General features: G+C 41.0%; 1 protein-coding gene across 1 annotated transcript in view; it reads left to right on the forward strand.

The window, feature by feature from the left end:
- The window catches only part of grm1a (glutamate receptor, metabotropic 1a), a 50,887-nt gene that overhangs the window by 16,310 nt on the left and 8,718 nt on the right, over positions 1–25,859 (forward strand). Inside the window, 3 exon segments of the mRNA XM_030721189.1 lie at positions 17,211–17,446; positions 18,949–19,195; positions 19,717–19,885. Of these exon segments, the coding sequence (XP_030577049.1) occupies positions 17,211–17,446; positions 18,949–19,195; positions 19,717–19,885 (652 nt within the window).

A 25,859-nucleotide genomic window follows, 5' to 3' on the forward strand; every position in this document is an offset into this window, starting at 1 on the left:
CTCTTTCCTCCATAGGAGATGGGAAAAGTGTGTCTTTTTTTAGCTTCTGTGAAAGTCTCGATGGGCAGAAGAAATGCTTCTGGGTCAAAGACAGAGAAAAAGAGGGAGAGTGAGAGAGTGAGAGAGCGAGAGGGCCAACACATTTAAAGCCATGTGTGTGTATGAATGAAGCTGGCACACAGGTATTAGTGTATCAAAGAGAAGCTTGTTTTCTTAGTTTATGCGTTCACCTCCAAGGAAGCTTTTATGAGGTGCATGTGCATCAGTTTGTTTATTTGTGTGTGCATATGTGCAAATCATATTAAATGTGGCAATGTACCACAAAAAGCAAAAAGGTACAGTAAAAAGGAAAAACAAAGAAAGAAGTCTGCTGCACATTTTTGATGAATTTGCATGCGTTGATCAATATTTTGGGACTAGCAATAACTGTGAAAGTAGGTCACTTGTAATGAAGAACTGACACAGCGCAGCTCACTGTTTCAGTCTTGCAGGCTGCAACTTCACAGTTTGGTGGCTGCAACTTCACAGTCTGCATTGTTTGCAGTGGCAGTGGGTAGCTGCAACCCCCCCCTTACTTTTCACTACCTTCCCAGCACTAAATGGTAGTCGGGCAAAATTAACAACCTTGTGTCTGCTTGTTATGTAAATTAACAGCCCTTAATATCAAGTTAAAACATGGTAATAAGTCAGTGCTGTGCTTATAGCTTGTTTCTGCCTCATGTACTGAGGCGTTGCACGCAGAAAATATAGAACACAAGTATTTGAGTTTCTTTTAAGCAAGCAAACAGTGAAAATAGTTTTCTGTATATTATCACCTACACATCAGCAGATAGGTCTACTGAAGGTCTTAATTGTTCCCAAAAATCATCACACAATGCTTAAAATCAGAACAATTAAAACATGCCAAAGCAAGGCATAATATCAGCAACAGTCAGGTTGCAATTATGAGTTTTTATAAAATCACACAGGCACTCTTGAGGCTTGCAAAGCTTTTTTCACCAAAATAATAAAACATCCAAATAGTGTCCTCATCAGGCCAATCAGTGTACTAATTAAAATGTAAGTACCAGTAAAAAGAATTACACTTCATCAAAATTATTATTTTGTTTTTGTGATAAGTGTACAAGTGAGGATATTTGAGTTTAAAATATGATGGCAACTTATTCTAGTTGGCATATTTTTTTTAAGGATAACAAAACAAAATCTGTGAGATGATAAAGGCAGATACTGCAGCCTACTTTTCCCCCCAGCCTTTCATTGCACATCCCCATTTCATTATTATAAAAAATAAAGCAGTATAGTTGGTGTACCAGACATAAATGTTTGCAATATTCAAGAGCAGGCAATGTTGCGGTTTTCCTTCCATGTCGCATATATTGAGATGATCATAGAACACCACAGAAGTAGACACAAACATAATACAGCAGTGGCTGCATAAACTACAAGTGGGCATTCAGGGATGTTTGAATCTGAGAGCCTTTGTTGTTCCGTGCAGCTAACCTCCTCTTCAGACAAGGGCCAGGTGTGGCAACGTGCTCGACTCACTTCATCCCTTATCTACAGTCTCTGCTCTGCATTACTTCCACACTTTACATCCACTCCACTCTCATATTGTCACTCAGAGAGCCTCTTGTTTTTCTCTCTCTGTTGTCAATCATGATTTTGCCAATCATTTGCCTCCATTTCTTTGCGACTGCCGGCATATACACACACTAATACGCACATGCACACATTGCATAAAGAAACAACATTTGTTCCTTCCATATATTCTGGCATGGAGATACAGAGACATATTGGCAACATAGCTTATCCACTTCATTCCAATCAAGAAAAACACTGACGTCCATCTTCTTGTTGTGTTCAAGTACATTTCAAATTTATTCCATTCTATTAGATAATAATACCTTCTGCAGAACCATGAGACAGAGTGAATCATAAAGCACAAGCAATGTATTGATTCTGAACAAAAGTGAGTGAGTGCAGCTTAGTGAACAGCTCAGGAGAACCAGGCAATTCTGTGATAAACAGGTCAGAGATGGAGTGACTTCGATGATCACTGGCTGCAGATTTCTACTATTCTGTCCACTGAGTAACCTAGTGAGAAGAAAGAGACAGACACAGAAAGTTTATAGAGACACACAGAGGAAAAGAAGAAGAGGTCACAAAGCTAAACATAACTGGGAGCAGACTGTGTTAGTTTATCATCTCTAAAACTGTTCCTGTATATTTAAAAGCACCTGAAAATTCTAATGCAACTGTGAGTCTGCAGCTGAGTCACTTACACCTCTCCAGAACAGGCTCTCTCAACTTTTAGTGTGTACAATGCCAGCTTTCAAAATTGCTGCAACATGAAAAATGAAACATCACAAACTCTCATCAGTACATCTGAAAATGGAGACTTGTATATTTATATTACACCAAACTCAGCTGCAAACTTGAAAGTTATGGTGGTAACCTGCAGCTTTGAGTGATGCTGTAACAAATTGCTGTCAAAATCCTGGAAATTTTGTGAAAGTGTTTTGTTTTTTTTTTTTCAGAATAAAATTAAATACCTTAAATATTATATGGGAGTTATGCACCACATTAAGTGGAAAATGGAAATGATTAGAGGGAATTTTATTTTACATAATGCATTTAGAGATTAAAGTCAAAATGTTTAAAATTGAGTTGAAAAACTGGTTTGAGAGTTATGCCCAATGTCAGAATAAAATTAACATCTATGATATCCTCTATAAAAAGCCCCGTGTAGATGAGTCCATCATACTCTATTCTTAAAAACTGCTTTAATTAAAAAGGAAATGACTTCTCTTTTTGTGCATTAGCGCAATGGGGCAATCAGTATTCGGATTCACACAAATTTGGAAGAGGTGGTCCCATCGATGGTTAAATCTTTGGGTAGTACAGGGAGGGTAGGTCATATATGACAATCCACAATAAGACACTTGATCGAGTGGTTTGGACCTGAAGGTGTGGAGCTCAGGCAGGCGACACTTCTGAGACGCAGGTGTTACCACAACAAATGCATTGTGACACATACATTAGTACAATAAACTGAACCCACAAGGCATTCACATCACTGGTTTCAGCTAATGTGTTGTGTGAATTGAAGCTGATTTCAGATTTCACTTTTTCTTTAAAAAAGGACGCCAGCTTTAATCTTAAAATCTGATTTTACTCTCACAAGTAGAACTTTGTTCCTAAGATTTCAACTATATTCTCAGAGGTCTGAATTTATTCTCAAAATGCAACATTTTGAAAAAGACGTCCTTTTCCCTTTTTCCCTTAATGTGCCTCTTTGTAAACAGTCAATGCCTTTGGTGTATAAAATATTGCTACATTTTATACAGAGGTATATTTAATATACTGAGTTATATTTGACAGTAGAATCACAAAAGATATAACAGCATAATGACAACCGAACAGCCGACAGTATTTACTGTATAACGTGTATTCCATGTAACACAGCAGCTTTTTTTTTGCAGTGAGAATCTGTTGTTGTAGATTGCAAATGTTGTGACAGAAATGCATCATTAACAAATCTGACTGAGTGCGTGTGTATGTGCGTGCGTGTGCATACGTGTGTCTGTGTGTGTGTGTGTGTGTGTGTTTAACTCAGGTTTCCTCGGGCCAACACCATTAAAATCTCACAGTCACAGGAGAGCTCTGAATCTGGAATGCTAATTTCAGTTATGCAAAGAAATATCGGTGGAACTGAAGTCTGCTGAGCTGTAGTTTTTGAAATTTCAAAAGCTGGATGTGCATTCACTGTACAGTGTCATTATCATTCTCTCTAAAGTCTGTAGGCCTACCATTCTTGGTTTCTGAATGGCAGCATGGAGTGCATCCACCTACTCATTTGCCTGCCTGCTTGCGCTCTTGCAATTAGTATCATTCGTTTTCTCTCTCCCTCTAATGCTGCTTGAATGCTGTTATTACTAAACATCATTTGCATAAGCTGCTTTTCCACATGTAACGCTCATTTCTGTCCCTGTCTTACAAACACAGTTTTGGTCTGGCTCCCATTTTGAATGCTCTTTTTCTTGTTTGCATTTCATTCTTGACAAAATGGACACTGACACAGGAATGCGGATGTTCTGCCTCTGGAATGGCTTGGCACCAGTCATTAACATAGTATGAATGCATCTTTTGAGACTGCACTGAGGTGCAAAGAAAGCTGTGAACCCATATTGTCTGCGTCACGTGCATTCCTGCATTTGCCCGTCCTATTCAATTTTCTGTAATAAGGGGACTCTGAGCTTCAATAAATGAAATGTTTATGACAAGAATGAGACACACACACGGAGAGAGAGGAGTTGTGATGGGACACATTTTTTCCCCCCATCATCTCTGAGGCTCTCATCTCCTCCCCATCTCAGGAAGGAAAGCGAGGAGGATGTGGAATTCTGCCTATTGACTTCTTCTTGCGAGTAATTTGGCAAATTGCAGGGCTTAAGCAAAGAGAGACGACATCGCTGGTAATATAGCACTGAAAACACCGCCAAAATAAATGGGTATATTTGCCATCCGGAACTGTAGATTCAGAAAGGGTTAAGACTACATTTTTGATACTCTGCTTGGGTGTAACTCACACCTTTTAGTCAAATCTTTTAAACATATACTTAAAATAAAGGAAACTCAGTAATTTTCAACTCATCACAAGAGTTTTCCATATGCTCTTTTTTCATATTGTCTCAGATTCTCCTCAGTTTTTCTTTCTGGATGACATAGTCTTATCCCCCCCCACCCCCGCCACCGGTGATGTGCTTCATGTTTTCTTTCCAGCAACAGCTTCCTTTTGTTAGGCTTCCAGTTTCCAGCAAAATCGTGACTGATAAATCAGTCCTGAACACAAGGATTGGAGATCGAGAGCGAAGGTGCGGAAGGCAGTGGAAGGGCTGGCAAGAAAATAAAGAAGCAGAGAAGGGAGGCGGACCACCAAGCCTCCCTCTTATATTATTCTCAGCATGTGACATGACCCCGTTCTTTTTGACCCTCTGCACTAAAGCAGCGTGCATGAAAGTTTTGCGAGAGTTTCTGCGTGTGTCACGTGGGAATTAAGGTCAGTGCATTTGTTTGTTAGGAGAACAGGATTTACAGTACCGCTGGAATAAAAGGCTCGTGTGCCGCTTGTGCTACAGTCACCATGGAGATTTTGTTTGGCCTCGAGATGGAGTTGGTGTGATCGTCTCGCTGCAGATCTGTCATTCAGTCTGTCAGCGGGGCTCCACAGAATACAGCACAATAGTCGCTTCTCAGAAAATATGGCTGACATCTGAAAAATTCCTCCCAGCAACAACAGTAACAAAGATGGTAATTATAAGATAAGAACACATTGGTGGTGATCATTCAGTAATGGAGCCTGGCTTGCGAACACTTGTGGCTCTGAATGTATATTCAAGTTGAGTCAGAATTTGTGATTACATCTGTTTATGTTCCACTGAGCAAGGGAGCACAATGAGCTACATCTGAATATTTATAACACGCCTCTGATGTTAATTGAAAGCAGCCACACATTGTCAAGGACATCTCCCTCTTTCCAATTGATGCCTTGTGCTCCCCGGTGCAAAGGGGTGGGTGAATGACATTGGCGCGATCAAAAAATAGAACTCGGGCTTTGCATCTGGACACAGTTGTCAGATCCAGATTAGTAGAAGCTGAGAAGCTTTCCTCTGCAGACAGCTAACAGTGGAGCAAAGGGAACTGGTTATAACTGAGAGAGCAGTGAAAGATGCCACACAAAATTTGGACCTACACTCAAAACACCACAGATCAGTCAGAAGAACAAATCCTGAAAAAAGACTGACTGAAAAGAAAGTAAACAATAGTCATGCTTGATAATCGTTTGTAATTTAAATCACAAACGTTGTTTTTCAGCCTTTTTCTATATTTCTATATTTTTTTCTGCATCACTTCCAATCGGACCGCCTCAAGTGTTGGACAGTTTCGCAGATGAAATAAGCAATTGGAATATATCATCTTGGGCTCTGCGCTATTCTCATGTAACATTTGCACAATCTAAAGCAAAGCCTCTGGATAGCGTTCACCCTCAACCCCAGCTGGGTAAAGCAGCGGGCTGAGGAAAAAGAGAGGCAATCTGCAGTGAATTCCAAAAAAAAAAAAAAAGTGATGTAATGTTTTTACCTAAAAGGTCTCTGTGAAGCAAGTGCATCCAGATCTACCTCCCTGGCTTGTTTTCCTGTAACATATAAATATTTATTACTTATGCATTATTACTTTTCTTATGGGTAGTGAATAGGGTACAAAGTCATCCTCATAAAGTAGTGTATTACATCAATACATATTTTTTGTTAATATACTGAACAAAGTTGCAGATTACAGCACTATGTTAATCATGCAGTCCAAAATGAGACAGACTAAATAATTGTTTTTGGAGTCAAAATGCACATTTTGCAAATCACAAAAATTATTGTTGGTTCCAGTCATACAAGAAACATTAGGCATCAGTGGAACGCACGCCTTAATCAAAGTGAAACAGGATAATAAATCCTGTCGTTATATAACAACAGTCTAATAAAAATATGATCAAAAACATCTAAAACACAATTTTCTTCAGTTTTACATAGAGGTTCTACATTAAATTAATCAAGTATTAATAAAATGTCATTGAGACTTTTGTGATGGGAGTTAGTATTGAACTGACATCCCTTGGCAGTAAAAAGCAAAAGGTATTTTTTTTTTCCCCCAGCAGTGTTCCCTGTCATTGTGGAGGACAGTGATCTTCCAGCTCAAACTGGAGCATGATGAATAAATAAAAGCAGCCTGGATAGGCTTTAAAGGCTTCCCAGCAAACCCAGGGCCCCTGTGCCTTGCTGTTATGCCGCCAAGTAGCTAACAAGCCACCGCCACTTCTGTTTTAACTCAGAAGAACGCAGATTGAGATAAATAAGAGAAAAGGAGGAGAATGGAAGAGAAGGGAGACAGAAGAGCAAAGAGGAGAAAGAGAGACTTTTGCAGGCAGAGCGTTAATGCTGAGCTAAAAAAGACCGGCTCCTCTATGACTAGTTCTTCCACTCCCCGAACAATTTCAAATTAATTAAGAATGTTGTGGGATCAGGATGAAGATGGAGAACTGAGAACTAAAAAAAAAAAAAAACTACCCCTAAGAGGCAGTGTTGCTTGAAGCAAAGGAAGCAGCATTGAAAATGTCTAAAACATTTGCTTGTACTTAAATAGTGCTCTCAAGAAAATTTCTGAGACACTTTTTTATTTATTGGAGTATTTTACTTCATTATATTTTCCACTCTCTGGTGCTGAGGACAGCGGTGTACTAATGTTCACTACTTTCCTGCAAATCACATGTTCACCTGTAACATGTGATGCTTGTTTGTTGTTCAGGTGAGGCTAGTTAATGAAAGTCATCGTATCAAAAGTGCTCCTTGTACTGTAAGCATAATGAGCTTCATGCTCATTTGTAACTTCTTTGTATCTGTTGTTATGATATGATGCAGTGGTAGGTTACTAGCCTATATGTTCATCAAAGTTTGTCTGTTATTATTCTTGGAGGCAGAAATTGTAAAGAGTTGAATGAATAGTTGTTATTTACTGGTTCAAATGCTTGATGTTGTGAGGCGTTTAGTTGCCAATACAGTACTGTGCAAAACTACCCCTCATTTCTTTATATTCTGCTGCCAAGGAGCCAGACGTGTTGTAATTTTTTTAAAGTGGTCTTAATCAATAGTTCTACAGGCTTTCTGAAGGTCTTTCAAAGTTTTTCTTTGGACACTGGCTGTTTTATGACTGGTTTTCAGTCCTGTCCTTGTAAGGCACTTAAAATTTTTTTTTTGAAATGTCCTTCATGAAGCCTGGAAAACTCCTCAAAACTATTAAAATAAATTGCAAGAAATTGCAAGAAGAGTTCAAGCTGTGCTGAAGAATAAAGGTGGTCATACCAAATATGGCTCAGATATATCAAATATAGCTCATTAGAATTGGACAAACTATTTGTTTTTGTTTTGTTTGTATTGCCTTTCATGCTCTATTTCCATGTTTGCATGTTTCAATATGTATTTCCCATTTTCCTAGCAAAATATAAAGTAATGAGGGGTGACTCGAGACTTTTGCACAGCACTGTAGTAGTTACACCATGGTCATTTACATCAAATAAAAGCTCAAAGTGACGTTAAGAGTTAGATAAATGTGAGCTGCTTATTACATGACCGAAAACATTGTAACATTGAAAGCGGTCCGTCTGCATCAGGAGTAATTCTACGACTTCTAATGCTAAGCACAAACATTGTGGCATTTTTGGCATCATCCTCTAACATACCTTAAAGGGCTATCTGACGGTTGAGAAATATGCAATACGTCACTGAGGGTCCTCACAAACATAAATGTATAAACCCACGGGTCTTAAATCCTAATCAAATGTTAAATATATGATTTTATTTTTTATAATGAATAAATGTTGCCATTCTATTGTACTGTGAATGACAGGCAGACAGATTAAAAGTTTTTCTATTAACTAACTTTAACTTTTTGTTTTAACATTTGCACAGAGCAATTAGGAAACTCTTGACTCCCCTATCCTTCCCTTTCTTCTTTTTAAAGTAACTCTTCTCATTCATCCTCCAGGGGAAACAGTGCATGTGATTAAATCTCTGCCCTGCCAATTAATTCATGGCTTCATAAATATACAAATGTGCTATCAAACTGGAACTAGATCATCCGGCAGGGTGAACGGAGCCCTCAGTCTACTCTCTGTTGTGTACAGTTCTGTTAATTATACAGCTGTGCTCCTCTAAACAATGCCACACATCATCAAGTCTTAGCAAGTTATCGAAATATGCTCATCCTAATGCCAGGCATATGGCATTGAAGGGATAGCAGCCTGCTGACTTTACTTGCCGAGATAAGTACTGACATAAATCATTAAGTAGAGTAGTTTAGTGTATTTGGAAAGTAGAGAATAAAGGAGAACTGAAATTTAGCATAGAATGTGAAAGATTGCCTCACTCTAATAAGTTTTACTCTTTTAGTCTGTAAACTTTGTAGATCCATTTGTGAATGCACGCACACATTCACGGACCACACGGCAGATCAGTGTTTATCACGTCCTCCCAATAAGATGACCATCAGTTATTTGCTCAAAAGCTAAAAATGTGAGTCGTGTACTCTTATACAATATAAAACATCTAAGGCATCTTAATATTAGATCCTACAGCTTTTTCACATCATTATTCCGATTTTGTGGTTGCCTGGCTGCCTGTCAAATTTATAATTTAGCTAAAAATTATTTTAATTACTTTTACATAACATCATAACTGAGCTAAGATAGAAACTTAGCTCAGCTTAGATAGAAAAATTACTTTCTATAGTTATAAATTGTACTTACCTAATATTAATTTTCTGACATCCCATACCTAAAAGAAAAAATGTAGGCAGAAGTTACATTTGTTACCACCAAAATCCCTGTATCATGACTGAAGGTGTTTACTATTTATTGGGCAGTTTTCTAGTGACTGTTTTGTAAAGGGTAAAAAAAGAGCTGTTTAAATAAAGATTCACGTCTTAGCTGTTTATTATCATCATTGCCCAAAGGGCTATTTATAGTGTGATCCATGTTTTTTTGCCAAACAGTCACCTCACGGTGCTTTATATTGTAACGTAAAGACCCTACAATATATATAGTAGGGTCATGTAGTCATGTTGGACAGCTATGTTGTCTGGGGCGTGTCCCCCTGGTAGCGTCTCCCATGGCAAATTGGTCCTGGGTGAGGGGCCAGACAAAGAGCGGTTCAGAAGACCCCCAAGGGAACAGTTTACCCTGCCTGGGATAGGGTTACCAGGGCCCCACCCTGGAGCCAGGCCGGGAGAGGGAGTTCGAGGGGGAGCGTCTGATGGCCGGGCATTAGCTTGTGGTGCCTGGCCGGGCACAGCCCAAAGAGATGACATTGGCCCGCCCTCCTGTAGACCCACCACCCACAGGAGGCATCATAGGGGTCAGGTGCAGTGTGTGTTGGAGGGTGGCCAAGGAGGGAGGCCCTGGTGGACCGATCCCCGGCTATTGAGACTGGCTATGGAATGTCACCTCTCTGGTGGGGAAGGAGCCTGAACTAGTGCATGAGGTTGAGAAATACCAGCTAGATATAGGTGGGCTCACCTCAACACGTGGCCTGGGCTCTGGAATCAGTCTCCTGGAGAGGGGCTGGGCTCTGTTCCAGTCTGGAGTTGCCCTCAGTGAGAGGCAGCGAGCTGGAGTGGGTATTCTTGTATCCCCCCGGCTTGCTGCCTGCGTTTTTACCAGTGGACGAGAGGGTTGTTTCCCTGCGCCTTCGGGCCAGGGAATGGGTCCTGACTGTTGTTTGTGCTTAGGCGCCGAATGACAGTTCAGAGTACCCACCCTTTTTGGAGTCGCTGGGTGGGGTGCTCGAGGGTGCTCCATCCAGTGACTCCATAGTCTTGCTGGGAGACTTCAACGCTCACGTGGGCAATGACAGTGAGACCTGGAGGGGCGTGATTGGGAGGAACAGCCTGCCTGATCTGAACCCAAATGGTGTCTTGTTATTGGACTTCTGTGCAAACCACAGTTTGTCCATAATAAACACCATGTTCAAACATAAGGGTGTCCATAAGTGCACATGGCACCAGGACACTCTAGGTTGATGATTGATTTTGTAATCATATCACCAGATCTGCAGCCATATGTTCTGGACACTCGGGTGAAGAGAGGAGCTGAGCTGTCAACTGATCACCACCTGGTGGTGAGTTGGATCAAGTGGCGGGGGAAAATGCTGGACAGACCTGGCGCACCTAAATGTGTTGTGAGGGTGCGTTGGGAATGCCTGGCAGAAACCCCAGTCCGCGAGATCTTCAACTCCCACCTCCGGCAGAACTTCGACAGCATTCCGAGGGAGGCTGAGGACATTGAGTCTGAATGGACCATGTTCCGCACCTCCATTGTCGAGGCTGCTGCTCAGAGCTGTGGCTGCAAGGTGGTTGGTGGTTGGTGCCTGTCTGCCCCGAAGCAGAGTCTGGGGATGAGGGGAATGACTCGCCCATCACCGGGGGTGGGGTCACTGAGGTGGTTAAACAACTCCTTGGTGGCAGGGCCCCTGGGGTGGACGAGATTCGCCCTGAGTTCATGAAGGTTCTGGATGGTGTAGGGCTGTCTTGGTTGACATGCCTCTGCAACATCCTGTGGAGATCTGAGCGGTTCCACTGGATTGGCAGACCGGGGCAGTGGTCCCCATCTTTAAGAAGGGAGACCAGAGGATGTGCTCCAACTTTTGGCGGATCACACTCCTCAGCCTCCCCCGTAAGGTCTATGTTAAGGTGCTGGAAAGGAGGGTCCGCCTGTTAGTTGAACCTTGGATCCAAGAGGAACAATGCAGTTTTCGTCCTGGTTGTGGAACGCTGGACCAGCTCTTTATCCTCTCGAGGATATTCGAGTGTGCGTGGGAGTTTGCCCAACCAGTCCACATGTGCTTTGTGGACTTGGAGAAGGTATTCGACCACGTCCCTCGGGGTATCCTGTGGGAGGTCCTGTGGGAATATGGGGTGTCTGGCCCATTGTTGCGGGCCATTCAGTCCCTGTGCAACCGCAGTGAGAGCTTGGTCCGTATAGCCGGCAATAAGTTGGACTCGTTTCCTGTGGGTGATGGATTCTTCCAGGGCTGCCCTTTGTCACCGATTCCGTTCATAATTTTTATGGACAGAATTTCTAGGCATAGCCAGGTGGTGAAAGGCTTCTTCCTTGGTGGCCTCAGAATCTTGTCTCTGCTCTTTGTGGATGATGCGGTCCCGTTGGCTTCATCAGGTGGTGGCCTACAGCTCGCAGTGGAATGGCTCGCAGCTGAGTGTGAAAGGGCTGGCATGAGAATCAGCACCTCTAAGTCTGAGGCTATGGTCCTCAGCCGGAAAAGGGTGGAGTGCCCTCTCCGGCTCAGGGACGAGTTCCTGCCCCAGGTGGAGGAGTTCAAGTATCTTGGAGTCTTGTTCACGAGTGATGGGAGAAGGGAGATGCTGCACTGGTCTGTCATGGTGAAGAGGGAGCTGAGTGTAAAAGCGAAGCTGTCGATTTACTGGTCAATCTACGTTCCTACCTTCACCTATGGTCACGAGCTTTGGGTAGTGACTGAAAGAATAAGATCGTGAATGCAAGCGGCAGAAATGAGCTTCCTCTGAAGGGTGGCTGGCCTCTCTCTTAGAGATAGGGTGAGAAGTGCGGCCATTTGGGAGGGGCTCAGAGTAGAACCGCTGCTCCTCTACATCGAAAGGAGCCAGTTGAGGTGGCTTGTCCCACTGGGAGGAGACCCTGTGGTAGACCAAGGACACGCTGGAGAGATTATATCTCTTGGCTGGCCTGGGAACGCCTTGGGGTCCCTCCGGATGAACTGGTGGAGGTGGCTGGGGAGAGGTAGGCCTGGGCTTCTCTGCTTAGGCTGCTGCCCCCGCGACCTGGTCCCAGATAAGCGGAAGAGAATGGATGGATGGATGGTATTGTCATTACTATTTCATTAACTAATAATTATATTGCAATATTTTGTGTGCATTCTTACCTCCTCTCAGTGGGAAAACTACCAAACCTATGCTCTCTTTTTTTTTTATGCTCTCTAACAGCAGTGACTCCTTAATCTCCTTAAACAGGTGTTCCTCAAGTATATCTAACCCAGGTTATGCAATAATGGGCCTTTTCGATACGCGGTGTGAACATTGAGGTGACATTAAATCAGATTTGATCCCATTAGGCGTCCCTTTGGTGGCCCCGCAGTTTTGATGAGCTGTTTGGAGTCCTGCCAGACAACACCATCCTGAGAGAGGCGAGCGAGAAAAGAGAATGTCATTTTACCTCATCACAAACTCCACTGTGAGAAACAGTCAAGCATGTCTTCAGCGCGTTGTGCATTATTCATGTCGCGTGTTGAACAGCACTTCTCTCTCTCTCTCTCCATCTATCTCTTCTTCTACCCCCTTCTATCTTTTAATCTAAGAACAGTCTGCTATTCTCTCAGATAAAACCTGAAGTGCACTGACCACATTAGGCCACATTAAATGCAGTTACCCTGCTATGTCTGATATGACTTGGAACATAGAAACAGAAATATTTAAACTAGTGTATGAGTCTCATACCTCTCCCTATACTACATGTACTTAAATGTAGAGGAAAGGACAAAGACTGGATTCACTTGGAGTAAATGAAGGAAATGTGACCAGGACTAATGAAGTTCACGTGCCTCTGACTTAATTAGGAGGAAGAAAAGGATGACTCAGCTGAATTGTGCTATTTAAATATACAGTGCAAAATAAAGTAAAGAGTTTAAAATCTTTTAGGCAAATACAGCCTGCTGTAGTTACCCACAGAAAACAAATGTTATGCTGTGATTTCAGAACACCATACTGCGGTAATTTTTTGCCCACTCACAATTACCTAACACCGTCTCTGTCTTTAACAATATTAGCTGCATGCAGCAGAGGATAATTTAATGAATCTCAGCCTGCCTTGGTGAAGAGCAATCATTACAAGTTATTGAAAAATATTTTTCATATAATTTTTGCTTTAACGGTTAGACAAAGTACACCTTTGTCAACTTATGATGCATTGCAATATGCCAATACAAGCTCACAAATCTACACATTGATATCCAGTTTATGCAAATATGCATATCTGTTCCTCTTAGATGCACCACATTGACCAAAACATAGTTAGATGGCACTGACTGAGCTTTTTTTTTAAGCTTATTATTTTTTTATATTTGCCTAAGTTACTGATTTGGAATCCATCTATCCATTTTTTTTTAATGCTTATCCACTTTAGGGTCACAGGGCCAGAGCCTATCCCAGCTATCTTATGGTGAGGGGCTGGGGTACACCCGGAACAGGTTGCGAGTCTATCAAGGGGCTCACACAAAGAGACAACCAACCATTCAAGCTCACATTCATGCCTACAGCCAATTTAGAATCAAAAATGAACCCCACATGCATGTCTTTGGACTGTGGGAGGAAGCTGGAGAAAAATGGAAAGAACCAATGCAAGGAGAACTTGCAAACGCCAAAGGGCCCCAACTGGCCAGTGGATTCAGACCCAGGACCTTCTTATTGTGTTTCAACAATTGCAATGCCAGACATTTGATTGCAGTGTTGTAATGCGATTCTCAAGTGTAATTTCTGGAGGTTTCTTGCCCAAACATAAACACTGAAACTAACCTACAGCATGTACATACAGTACTGTAAATGCAAAGATGACGATGTATAATATAAGTATATAGTAATATATTACTTATAGTAATAAGTAATATAGTATAATATAAGTATAATATATATATTATTAACTAACATTTAAAAATATTGAATATGGCTTCTTTAACTGCTCATTTTACATATAATTTAGCCTGGCAACGGTATACGCTTTGAGCCATCTGGACCAATCTGGACTGGGCAAGCCTTTTTGAATTAGTGATCACAGCTCATTATAACATGTGTATCCAAACGAGAACTCTCAGAAGTGTTAGGACAGGTGATTAAAACAGCCCAGAACATCACCGGCACTCATCTAATGAGCATCAGTGATATCGTCAAGGTGCAGAGACCAAATGATATTAAAAGACAATACCCAGTCCCGTCACAGCCTGCTCACCCTTCTGCTGTTTGGCAAGCAATACAAAAGTATTAGAAATAGACTTCAGAATGCTTTGTTCCCCTTAGGCTGTGAAACTTCTGAACTCATCCTACGCAAGCCACAACAACAGTTAGTTATTTATTCATTAAGTTATCACTGTTTGTTTTATCCCCTGGAATATAACTTTTGTCATACAAGAACAATGCTTCATCATAACGAGCATTGTCATTTCATTTTTATTAGTTTGGTTGTGCATTCATAGATTAAGACTCAGGGGCGTAGATCATACACCAAAAGCAGATGGGGGCAAAAAGTATTGCTGGTTGTGATTCTTGAGGAATTTTTTGACAGAATTAAATACATAGAACATTTCATCTCTATTACTTGAGTTTCAAACTCCTAGTCACAGTGTGTGTGTGTGTGTGTGTGTTTAGGCCACAAAGTCTGTACAGAGATGACAGAATCAGAGGGTCAAACATCATGGTCAGCTGAAGATACTTTAACAATGTCTGGATGACATGGGGTTTATTTTTAGAATGCTTTTAATCTCCTGCAGGCTCAGTGTTTGAAGGAACCCACATGAATTTTAGCATGAGAAGGGTAAAATAGCTCAACCATAAATTCTCACAAATTAGTCTGAATGTCTCCTTTTTCATGACTGGCAGTAATTGTTGAGCAAAAGGTCAGAGACTTCGACCTGCACCTGCACGAACATGCACACGTCCTTATCCATCATCCTGTGTGTGTGAGGTGCCTAATTGGTTCGATAGTGAGTCATATCTAATTGGTGTGTAGCTGTCTATAGCTCAGGTACTTCGAGGCAGTAGACTGGAACTCACATAAAATAGAACATAAAAGATAAAGAGAGCAAACTCTAAAGAGCAGTACTGCTGGAAGCTTTCTGTGGGACAGGGAGAAAGAGAGAGTTCATTGTGGTGTTATTTATCTCTTAATTTGTTTTTCGGTGTCCCCATCACTGGTGTTTTCAATCTCTCTTAGAGCCCAAATCAAATTAGCTCAGTAGGCTAGAAATTCTTGCACAGAGGGTTACAAAAGTAAACAAACAGGGAAGCTGAAGTGATTGTGTAAAGTCTGCATGTATTGTTGAGGCGCTATTGCTGAGATGATTACGGTCTTCTTAAATTGAGGTTTGCTGCAGGGGACTTGAGATAAGTCCCCAAACTGCCATGCTAATTTAGCACTGTACAAGAGCAGAGGCTGCAGTCTACCTATTTGTGTTGGAATCTTATTTAAATAAAAATAGAGCCTGATTTAGAGTTTTGACTTGTGCTATGATGCTTTTCTGTCATCATTTTTGCCTCTTTAAAGAGAAATATTGTTCTGTGCTTTAGTGATCACTAAAAAAACTTTTAATAAGGAACTAAAGAATGTGATTTTGCTCTGAGGGCGGCTCTACTGCTAAAAGTTAATGATCTGGACCGTGATAATAGTGATTTAGTGCAGTGATTTCAGTTTAATGATTTGGTATTACTTATTTCTTTGTGCTTGTGCTAAATACCTATCCTCTCCTGACTAATATGATTATGACTAAAGCAGACAATCCGTCTACTCGTACAGTGATACTTAATTTACAGCCTGTGAGACAAAAGAGGCCCGCAGCAGGATGACAGCAGGCCTGCCAGCCATATTATAATTCATTTTCACATGTAACAGATACATCGGCAACCAAAATGCATATACAGCTTTTGATTACAGTAAAATATTTCAGCCAGGACTGCTAAATTTGGTGGTATGGCTCTGTTTTGGGACCTTTCTGCCTTTCCAAATACAAACGTCGAGAGCTGGATGCAGGGAGAGCATTTTAACAAGACTTCCCATACAAAACATAGCAGGCATCAGTGACAACAGATATGGCACTCATTAAATCACACATAATAGGAAAAGAAGAGGCTGGGGTGGAGGTTAGTTGCAGTGTAACTTGTATGCCTGTGTGAGATTTGCCAACTGGATACTCATGGAGCAACTAGAAGGGTATCAGCCGAGCCATCAGCTGATGCAGGCTGGCATTAAGATCAGCTGATCTGCTGGGACTGTGACCTTTGATCTTGTGGCCCACCTATGGTTGATTGATGATGGATGATTATGATAATTTATTTGTTTTATAGGCCTTAGTACGAGTTCTTGTAACAAATTTGTGTTATTAACGCCAGTTAAAAGAGATGGGAAAGAAAGATGAAATCTAACATTTAATTACAATAGGGCCTTCGCACATTTTGTGCTCGGGCTTTAATAATAATAATAATATTAAGTTGGCCCTGACCACCTGCCATTTAGCAAAAGTGCCCCAAGCAAAGCAAGTTGAGTATCCTGGCTCTAGGAGATGTAGTGGTACACAGCAGCAGCCCTTCTTTGTTTACACTGTGTTGACTGAACGAATAAAGCAGCTTTTGTGAAGAGTTTGTCGATTTGAATTCATAGCTAATTACAAATTATAATATTCAACAATCCGTTATAAAACAACTATGACAGTGACAGGCACAGAGTATCATCAGTGTCTAGCAGTGCCTCTCTTGATTATGACATTTAATTCTTCTTCAGATCTTCTCCATAGTCTTTTGCTGTCCTCCCTATGATCATCAGATCACAGTCTCTGCTTTCTCTCTTGCTCCTGTAGTGATGGATGGGCAGACCGTTACGAAGTTGTGGAGGGTTATGAGCAGGAAGCAGAGGGAGGAATCACAATGAAGCTCCAGTCAGAGGTGGTCAAGTCCTTTGATGACTACTACCTAAAGCTGCGTCTGGACACCAACACCAGGAACCCCTGGTTCCCGGAGTTCTGGCAGTATCGTTTTCAGTGCCGCCTCCTGGGCCATCCCCAGGAAAAGAAGAACTACAAAAAAGTCTGCTCTGGTAGGATATGACAAAATATTCATATGTTCATATGTCTGATGTTTATAGATAGGAGTGGATTTTTTCTAAACAATGACTAGTCAGACAGTTTTGTTTTTCAGGCACTGTCTTCTTTTCTTTTACCTGTGAGACCAGAGGGTTAAATATGACCATAAATATGAGAGCAAAAATTATGAATAATAACAAAAACTGTGACCCCCCCCCCCCCCCCCCCCCCCCCCCTGTGTTTTCCTCCATGAATATTCTCTCCATTTGCTTGCAAAAGGTGATCACGGTAAATTGTGTTCTTGACTTGTTAATAGCTTTCCAACCACTATTCAAAAATTGCTCATGACAAATCCACCCTGCAGAACGGCAGTTAGATAAATTGGTCGCATGCTTCTAATCAAATGATAAATAAAAATCAATTAGTGGTTTGTGATGACTGTTAACTTCTCAGAGCTGTAAGGTTATGGATCCTTTTCTACTTTGTATCACACGTTTACAAACCTCTTATATTCCAAAGATCTTCGTGGTGGTAAGTGCATCTTTCGAGACATGATTATTAAAACAGCATCTGTTTGAATTTCACTTGCACTTTGTTCGCATTTGACTCCTCCAAGACAGGACGAGTTTGACTGATGCTTTTTTAAACACAACGCTCTCTGTAATATCTGTGATTTAGTCAAACGGGTAGACGTCTCCATCCTGACAGGCTCAGACTCTGTTAAAGTGAGAAATTCATCAGTCAAACTCCAGTGCAAAGCACTTGCTTGTTTGGACTGTGCAAGGAGGAAGAAAGAAAACAAAAATTGATGTATATACTAGAAAGCTGCACAAAGGAATCGCTCACTTGGCACACACTGCTGACACAAACACATGGCTGCATCCTTGTGTTTCCCCCCACTGTGTGTGCATGTTGATGTCACAAACAAAGCACATCAGTATTTTAAATGCACTGTCAAATGAGGCAAAGATAAATATAGTTTAGGAGAAATCTATTATTTTTCCACCATTCTGCCAAACACTGAGCTGTGACTGTGGGACAGTGTCTTTAGATGACTGAAATACAACTTGCACAAACAGTCTGAGGATTTTCCCAGGCACTGGCTGTTCTCCTCATCTGTTTCCTATTGAGCTTTTGGGCATCAATGCTAACATATTTTGCTGCAAAAAGAAAAAAAAAAAGAAAAGAAAAGAAAAGAAAAGAAAAAAAGAGTCTGTTTCTCTGTTCTTTAGGTCTTTTTCAAATTTCATCATACTTCTAATGCTTTGAGTACAGCAACACAAAAGACATTAAAAAAACATGTTTTTTGGAATCAGGTTAAGAAGAGTGGAAGAGAGTGACAGAAAAAAAGAAACTACAACAACAACCACAAAACTGTGAATCAAGGTTAACACAGTGCCTTGGTTTTTGGAGTTCATTTCTCTCTCTCTCTCTTTCTGCTTTGAAGCCAGTTTTCTACACTTGCACTTCAGAATTCTTTCAACTGTTTGACGACCTGTTCTTTCATCTCTGACAGGGAATGAGAGTCTGCAGGAGAACTATGTTCAGGATAGTAAGATGGGCTTTGTCATCAATGCCATCTATGCCATGGCCCATGGCCTCCATGATATGCACAAGGAGCTATGTCCAGGACAGACAGGGCTCTGTGAGGCTATGGATCCTATCGATGGCAGCAAGCTGCTGGACTACCTTCTCAAGACATCCTTCAGAGGAGTCTCAGGAGAGGAGATTTATTTTGATGAAAATGGAGACACTCCAGGAAGGTAAGAGGATGAAGAATCTAGTAAGAATATTAAAACAAAAGGCACGAAATGGAAATAGAGATTTGAAATCACCATCTTGGTCATCTGCGTTTCTCCCTTCTCCCGCTCTCCTACTCATTAGCACACACTTGTGCACCAATCTTGAGCATGAAAGGATGTAATTAGTCCGGACTGGAACAGATTTAGTGGATTGTCCGCTGTGGCAGCCACTTTCATCTCTTTACAGTCCAACAGACAACATTTGACAGTCAGAAAACACACCCGTGTCATTCCTCTGTCAGCTGGAGGTTAGGTGCAGCACATCCTGGTTCAGTATGCGCTGTGCACTGGTATGAGCTCTTGATGTTGCATAACAGAGTTGTAAGCAGTTTGTGACTTTAGATAAGAAAAAAAGTTGCTAAGCTGTGGAGTTATCATTAAATAACCCATCGCTCTACCTCTTTCCCACTCTATCCTTTTTTCCCCTTTTCTCACTTAATAAATGTTTTAATACATGCTCCTCCATCTCTCTAAACATCCAGGTATGACATCATGAATTTACAGAGCGTGGGTGATAATCGCTATGACTACATAAATGTGGGGTCGTGGAGCGAGGGCATCTTGAGCATTGATGACAACAAACTGTGGATGAACAGCAGTGACATGGTTCGCTCAGTCTGTAGTGAGCCCTGCTCCAAAGGACAGATAAAGGTAGGGATTCAGATCCTTCTTATAGCAAATTTTTCAGTGTCATATAAACTCATCTAAGTCCATCTCTGAGATATCAAATCAGCACATTTCACACCCTTCCAGAGTGACACATTGGCCATCATCTTCTAAACCAGTATAATATTTGTGTTTTTGTCAAAGAACAACTAAAAAGAAATTCACAGAATTTAAGGCAGACTTAGTAGACAACCCAAGATTTATGGGATGGCGTAAAGGGCTGTCCTATAGATTTCTCAATCTTGTTTTCATCTTGCCTTAATAAAAATAGACTTAGCAGAAACTCACTTGAAAAATATTTTGATCCTGCTTCAGGCACAACAAGAAGTCAGATTCTCTGAGGCTTTACAGGAAAGTATAGCAGTGACTTGAACTGAACTGTTTGTTAAGATGCATAATGGTGTTCTTATTGCACAAAGCCAGAATATAGTTTTAAAGCACCCAGAAACAGTCATCTGCTAGGTTTAAGACTATAAAGAATACTCCAATGTCATTGCCTTTAAAACACCTCTTATTTTATAGACTCTTATGTTACACAATGCAGCATTTAAAACTCTTTATTCTATTCTCTACATCTGAAATATCACACAATATAATGCTTGTATTTTCTTCAAGAACTCAACCTGCCTTCTCTGTCTGACTGTCATGAAGTCATGGCCCTTGGGTCTGGGACCGAGGGTTTTGAAATCTCTCTTTTCGTAATTCATGGTTTGTCTTACGATATTTATATTCCTAGGGTTTTGGTTCTTCTTTAGCTTTTATATTATTCCCTGAGTGTTCCTGCCTCTGTTGTGTTTCTGTCTCCATCTGTGTGTCCCCGTGTCTGTCTGTGGTTCCTATGTCCAGTTCATGTTCCTCTAGAACAGATGTTCCCTTCCTCAGTGCGTCTGCCTTCCCTGTATTGTGTCAAGTCTGCAATTCTGTTTCCATAGCTACTTCCTGTTTTACTTTGGCAGCCCTTTATATTGTCTACTTCGCCTTGTCTCGTTAGTGTGTTTCAGTTCACCTGTTCTCCCCGGTTGTTCCAATCTCTTCTCATTACCTCTTGTGTATATATTATCTTTGTTTTCCTCAGTTCTTTGTTGTGTTGTCATCAGCTCCCCTCATGCTTTGGTTCCTTGCTCCGGGTTTCCCATGTTGTTTCTGAGTTTCTTCCTAATTAGTGTATTCCTGGCTCCTAACCAGCCCAATTTATATTTCGTATGTTTTCCCTGAGTTAACCAGCAAATAAAGTTGAGTATTTTGAGTTCAGTCCTTTCTTACGAGTTCTGCATTGGGGTCCTATACCTGCCTACCACACAGCGATTTATGCCACTGATAATGAATCTGAGTCACTCAATACCCCCCTTCTCTGTAGAAGAGTTAAGGATGGCTTTTGTTAAGGTAAATTGAGATCAAATTTCCATCAAAGCTATGTCTTTTTTTAAACTAAATTGAGACCCCCATGGTTGGATATGATTAATACTTATATTAATGGGATGCAAAAGTCATAACACAGGTTTGCCAAATAAGTATTTAACTTAATGAGGTAATTACACACCTCTCTTCCTCCTGAATGGGGATGTTAAAGTACTTGCTACTTTGTTAGCAGTACATTGGACGAAACTGATGAACATTGATCAAATCAGTTTTATTAAGCCTCGTTTAACATCAGACAGTGTATCACATATTTATGTGGCACGTAGTGACTCTTCCTGCTTGGTTCTATGAATTGGTTCTATTGAATGCCAGTCAAAATTTGTTGGGTTAAAGTGGAATTATTTTAGATTAGGTACAAATTTGGCCTGTGAATGCAAGTCATCATTATGATAAAACTCTATCAGGGACCCAACAGCCAAGAACATATAGACACGGGTGTATTTTTAAACTGTGGGTTTTATTGTACCCCAAAAAGGACAAAAAAAGTGATATAAATCAAACTCATGAAAGTAAGCTATTCTAGGAAATCAGTGGGCCCATAAAAGATGTCAACTAAACAAAACTTTACACAAGAGATATGCTTAACAAAATACCAGAACTCAACCTACTGACCTGTTCAACCTGACTGAGCAAACCATTTTAAATGCCACAGGGGATGCCAGAGAGAGTAATTATACTTAAAAACACAAAAAAGAACCCATTCCCCCATGTGGTCACAAATGGTTAATTCCACTTGACTGACCTCTGCACTTAAACCAGCTCCACCCTCAGCTTCCTCTTTTGCTCAAACCAACAGACAGGTAACTCAAAAACAAACAAACAAAAAAAACAGAAAAAAGAATTACTGACGAACCAATGTTAATCAGTTATATGCACCATTATTTATAATTTTACTTGGCATAATGGATTAACCACATTAACCACCAACTTCAATAATTATAAACTAATGAGATGGGAGTATAAAACCCTACTATATTTAATTTACACAAACTTAAATAAATATTACCAGAGTCTTTCAATTGTGTGGTTGTAGACAACCATCACAAACTCTTATGCACAAACTGGTAATGTTCTGCATAAGAAATAGTCCTTCTCTATGTAGGGGAACCCATCAGAGCTGACCCCTTTAGCCATTACTATTTTTTCTTTCCCCAAACCACTGGCTCAGGAAATTAGTGAATATCATTGTATGCTGATGATACTATTGTTTATGTAGGTAACACAGTTTCCTCTATACCACATGTCTTCCACTGTAATACAAAAATTTCAAGGTATATAAGGTCATATAGAGATGGAATCTGAACTCTGGTGAAATCTGCCACATTAACTCAAAGCTTGTACAGTGATCAAGCATAACATTATGACCACTGACTGCTGAAGTGAATAACATTGTTATATCTTCATCGAGTTACATGCTAGTGGGTGGGATATACTAGGGAGCAAGTGAACATTTTGTACTCAAAGTTTATGAGATAGAAGCAGGAAAAATGGGAAAACGTAAGGATTTGAGCAAGTTGGACAAGGGTCAAATTGTGATGGCTAGACAACCGGGTCAGAGCATCTTTAAATCTGTAGCTCCTGTGGGATGTTCCCAGTCTGCAGTGGTCAGTATCTATCAAAAGTGGTCCCAAGAAGTAACAGTGGTGAACCAGCAACAGGGTTATGGGCAGCCAAGGCTCACTGATGCACATGGGGAGCGAAGGTTGGCCTGTGTGATCTGATCTAACAGATCAGATCACACCTCTTGCTTCTCACACATGTTGGTTCTGATAAAGAGGTGTCAGAATACCAAGTGCATTGCAGTTTGTTGCGTATAGGGCTGCAAAGCCACAGACCGGTCAGGGTGCCCATGCTGTCTCTTGTTTACCACCGAAAGCACCAACAACCACACAAGCCTTAGAACTGGACCACGGAGCAATAGAAGAAGGTGGGATGGTCTGATGAATTATGTTTTCTTTTACATCACGTGGATGGCTGGACACGTTTGTCTCTTACCTGGGAACACCTGGCACCAGAAGGCAGTGTGATGCTTTGTGCAATGTTCTGCTGGGAAACCTTGGGTCTTGCCATCCATATGTTACACATACCACCTACCTAAGCATTGTTACAGATCGTGTACAACCTTTCATGAAAACGATAATCCTTGAGTGTAGAAAAGCTGAACGAAAGTGGAAGAAAGATAAGCTCCAGGTTTCATTACAAATGTTGAAGGACTGCTGGTATCGCTATCAGGCAGCCATGAGAGATGCTAGAAGGAAATATTTGTCAAACATCATTAGATGAAACTGCAATAAGCCTCATATATTGTTTAAAACTGTAGACTCTGTTCTTGATGTCCCACAAAGTATCTGCATTGAATCTTCATCTGAGACGTGTGAAAACTTTCTAAATTTCTTTGTGAACACGGTGGCTAATGTGAGAGCTCAGATATCGTCCTGTGCTGTCGACCCGTCATTCACTGTTCCCTGCTCTGCTGTTTTCTATCAGTTTGAGCCTGTGACTTTACCTTTTTTGTATGAGGTTGTTGGTCATATGAAGCCCTCTGGGTCCCCTACAACTGTTATTAACAGCAGTTTGTCCTCAGGTGTTATTCCAAAAGACTGGAAGCATGCAACAGTGCAACCTCTGATTAAAAAGGCTGGCTTGGATCCTACTGTGCTTTCAAACTTTAGACCAATTTCCAAGTTGCCTTTTCTTTCAAAAATTTTGGAAAAAATTGTCTATATACAGTTAAAAGAGTTTTTAGAGTCAAATAACATTTTTGAGGTTTTTCAGTCTGGTTTTAAGCCCTTCCATAGCACAGAATCTGTACTATTAAAGGTTTTTAATGACATTCTTTTAGCTACAGACTCTGGGGATTATGTTATCCTGGTTTTACCGGATTTAACTGCGGCCTTTGATACAGTGGATCACAGTATTTTACTCTCTTGTTTAGAGTATTGTGCAGGCATTCATGGCACTGCCCTGAGTTGGTTGAGGTCCTACCTGGCTGAGAGAACATTCTGTGTCAGTCTTGATAGTTTTAAGTCTTCATGTTCTCCTCTGCTGTGTGGGATACCCCAGGGCTCCATCCTTGGACCACTGCTATTGTCATTGTATCTTCTTCCCTTGGGTTCCATTTTTAGAAAGCACAAATGTGCTTTCCATTTTTATGCTGATGACAGTCAGGTGTATGTCCCCTTAAAACAAGAAGACTCTTACTCTGTAGAATCTTTGACTAAGTGCCTTGATGAAATTAAAACCTGGATGGCACTAAACTTTCTTCATTTTAACGACAAGAAGACAGAGGTTTTGGTTGTTAGTCCTGGTACTACTGGTGGGTCCTCTACTGTAGATCTGGGGCCTCTAACACAATACACAAAACCTACTGTTTCTAACCTAGGTGTCAGAATGGACAGTGTTTTTAACCTAGATAAGCAGATCAGTGCAGTGGTGAAGTCCAGCTTTTTTAAACTCAGACAATTAGCCAAGGTCAAACAGATCCTCTCAAAACAGGACTTTGAAATTGTAATTTATGCTCTTATTACATCACAACTGGATTACTGTAACTCTCTTTATTAAGGGGTTTCCCAGTCATCCCTGTCCCGTCTTCAGCTGGTGCAAAACGAAGCCGCTCGTCTTTTAACTGGTACACGGAAGAGAGATCATATTTCTCCTGTTTTGGCCTCACTGCACTGGCTCCCTGTTCATTTTAGAGTGCATTTTAAAATTCTTTTATTGCTTTTAAGTCATTAAATGGTCTTGCCCCCCCCCCCCCCCCCCCCCCCCACCTCTCTGAGCTCCTACATGTGCACTCGCCCTCCCGGTCGCTCAGGTCCGCTGATCAGCTGCTCCTGGATGTGCCGAGGACACAACGAAAGCTCAGGGGGGACAGAGCTTTTGCTGTGGCAGCACCTAGGCTGTGGAATTCACTTCCACTCCATATTAGACAGGCTTCTTCACTGTCCATTTTTAAGTCACTTCTTAAAACCCACCTTTTTTCATTGGCAACTGCTTGAGAGTTGACTTTTATTATTATTATTTTATTTTATTTTATTTTATTGATTATTATTTTTATTGACTTTTACTCATTTGTTTTATTTATCAGTTTTAATTGTGTTTGTTTTTACTGTTTTCATATTTTATTGTGTTTTAATGTTAAGCACTTTGGTCACCACTTGCTGTTTTTAAAGTGCTATATAAATAAAGTTGGCTTGGCTGGCTTGGCTTGATGGCTGTGGCCTCTTTCAGCGGGATAATGCAGCTTGCCAAAAATCAAAAACGTTTCAGGAATGGTTTGAGGGGTACAATAACGAGTTTGAGGTGTTGACTTGGCCTCCAAATTCTCCAGATCGCAATCCAGTCGAGCATCCGTGGTGTGTGCTGGACAAACAAGTCATGGAGGCCCCCCCCTCACAACTTACATGATTTAAGTTGCCAGATACCACAGCACACCTTCAGAGGTCTAGTGGAGTCTATACCACAATGGGTTAGGGCTGTTTTGGCAGCAAAAGGGAGACAACACAATATTAGGCATGTGGGCATAATGTTATACCTGATC

Source organism: Archocentrus centrarchus, chromosome 24 (assembly GCF_007364275.1).
Source record: "Archocentrus centrarchus isolate MPI-CPG fArcCen1 chromosome 24, fArcCen1, whole genome shotgun sequence".
Lineage (NCBI taxonomy): Eukaryota > Metazoa > Chordata > Actinopteri > Cichliformes > Cichlidae > Archocentrus > Archocentrus centrarchus.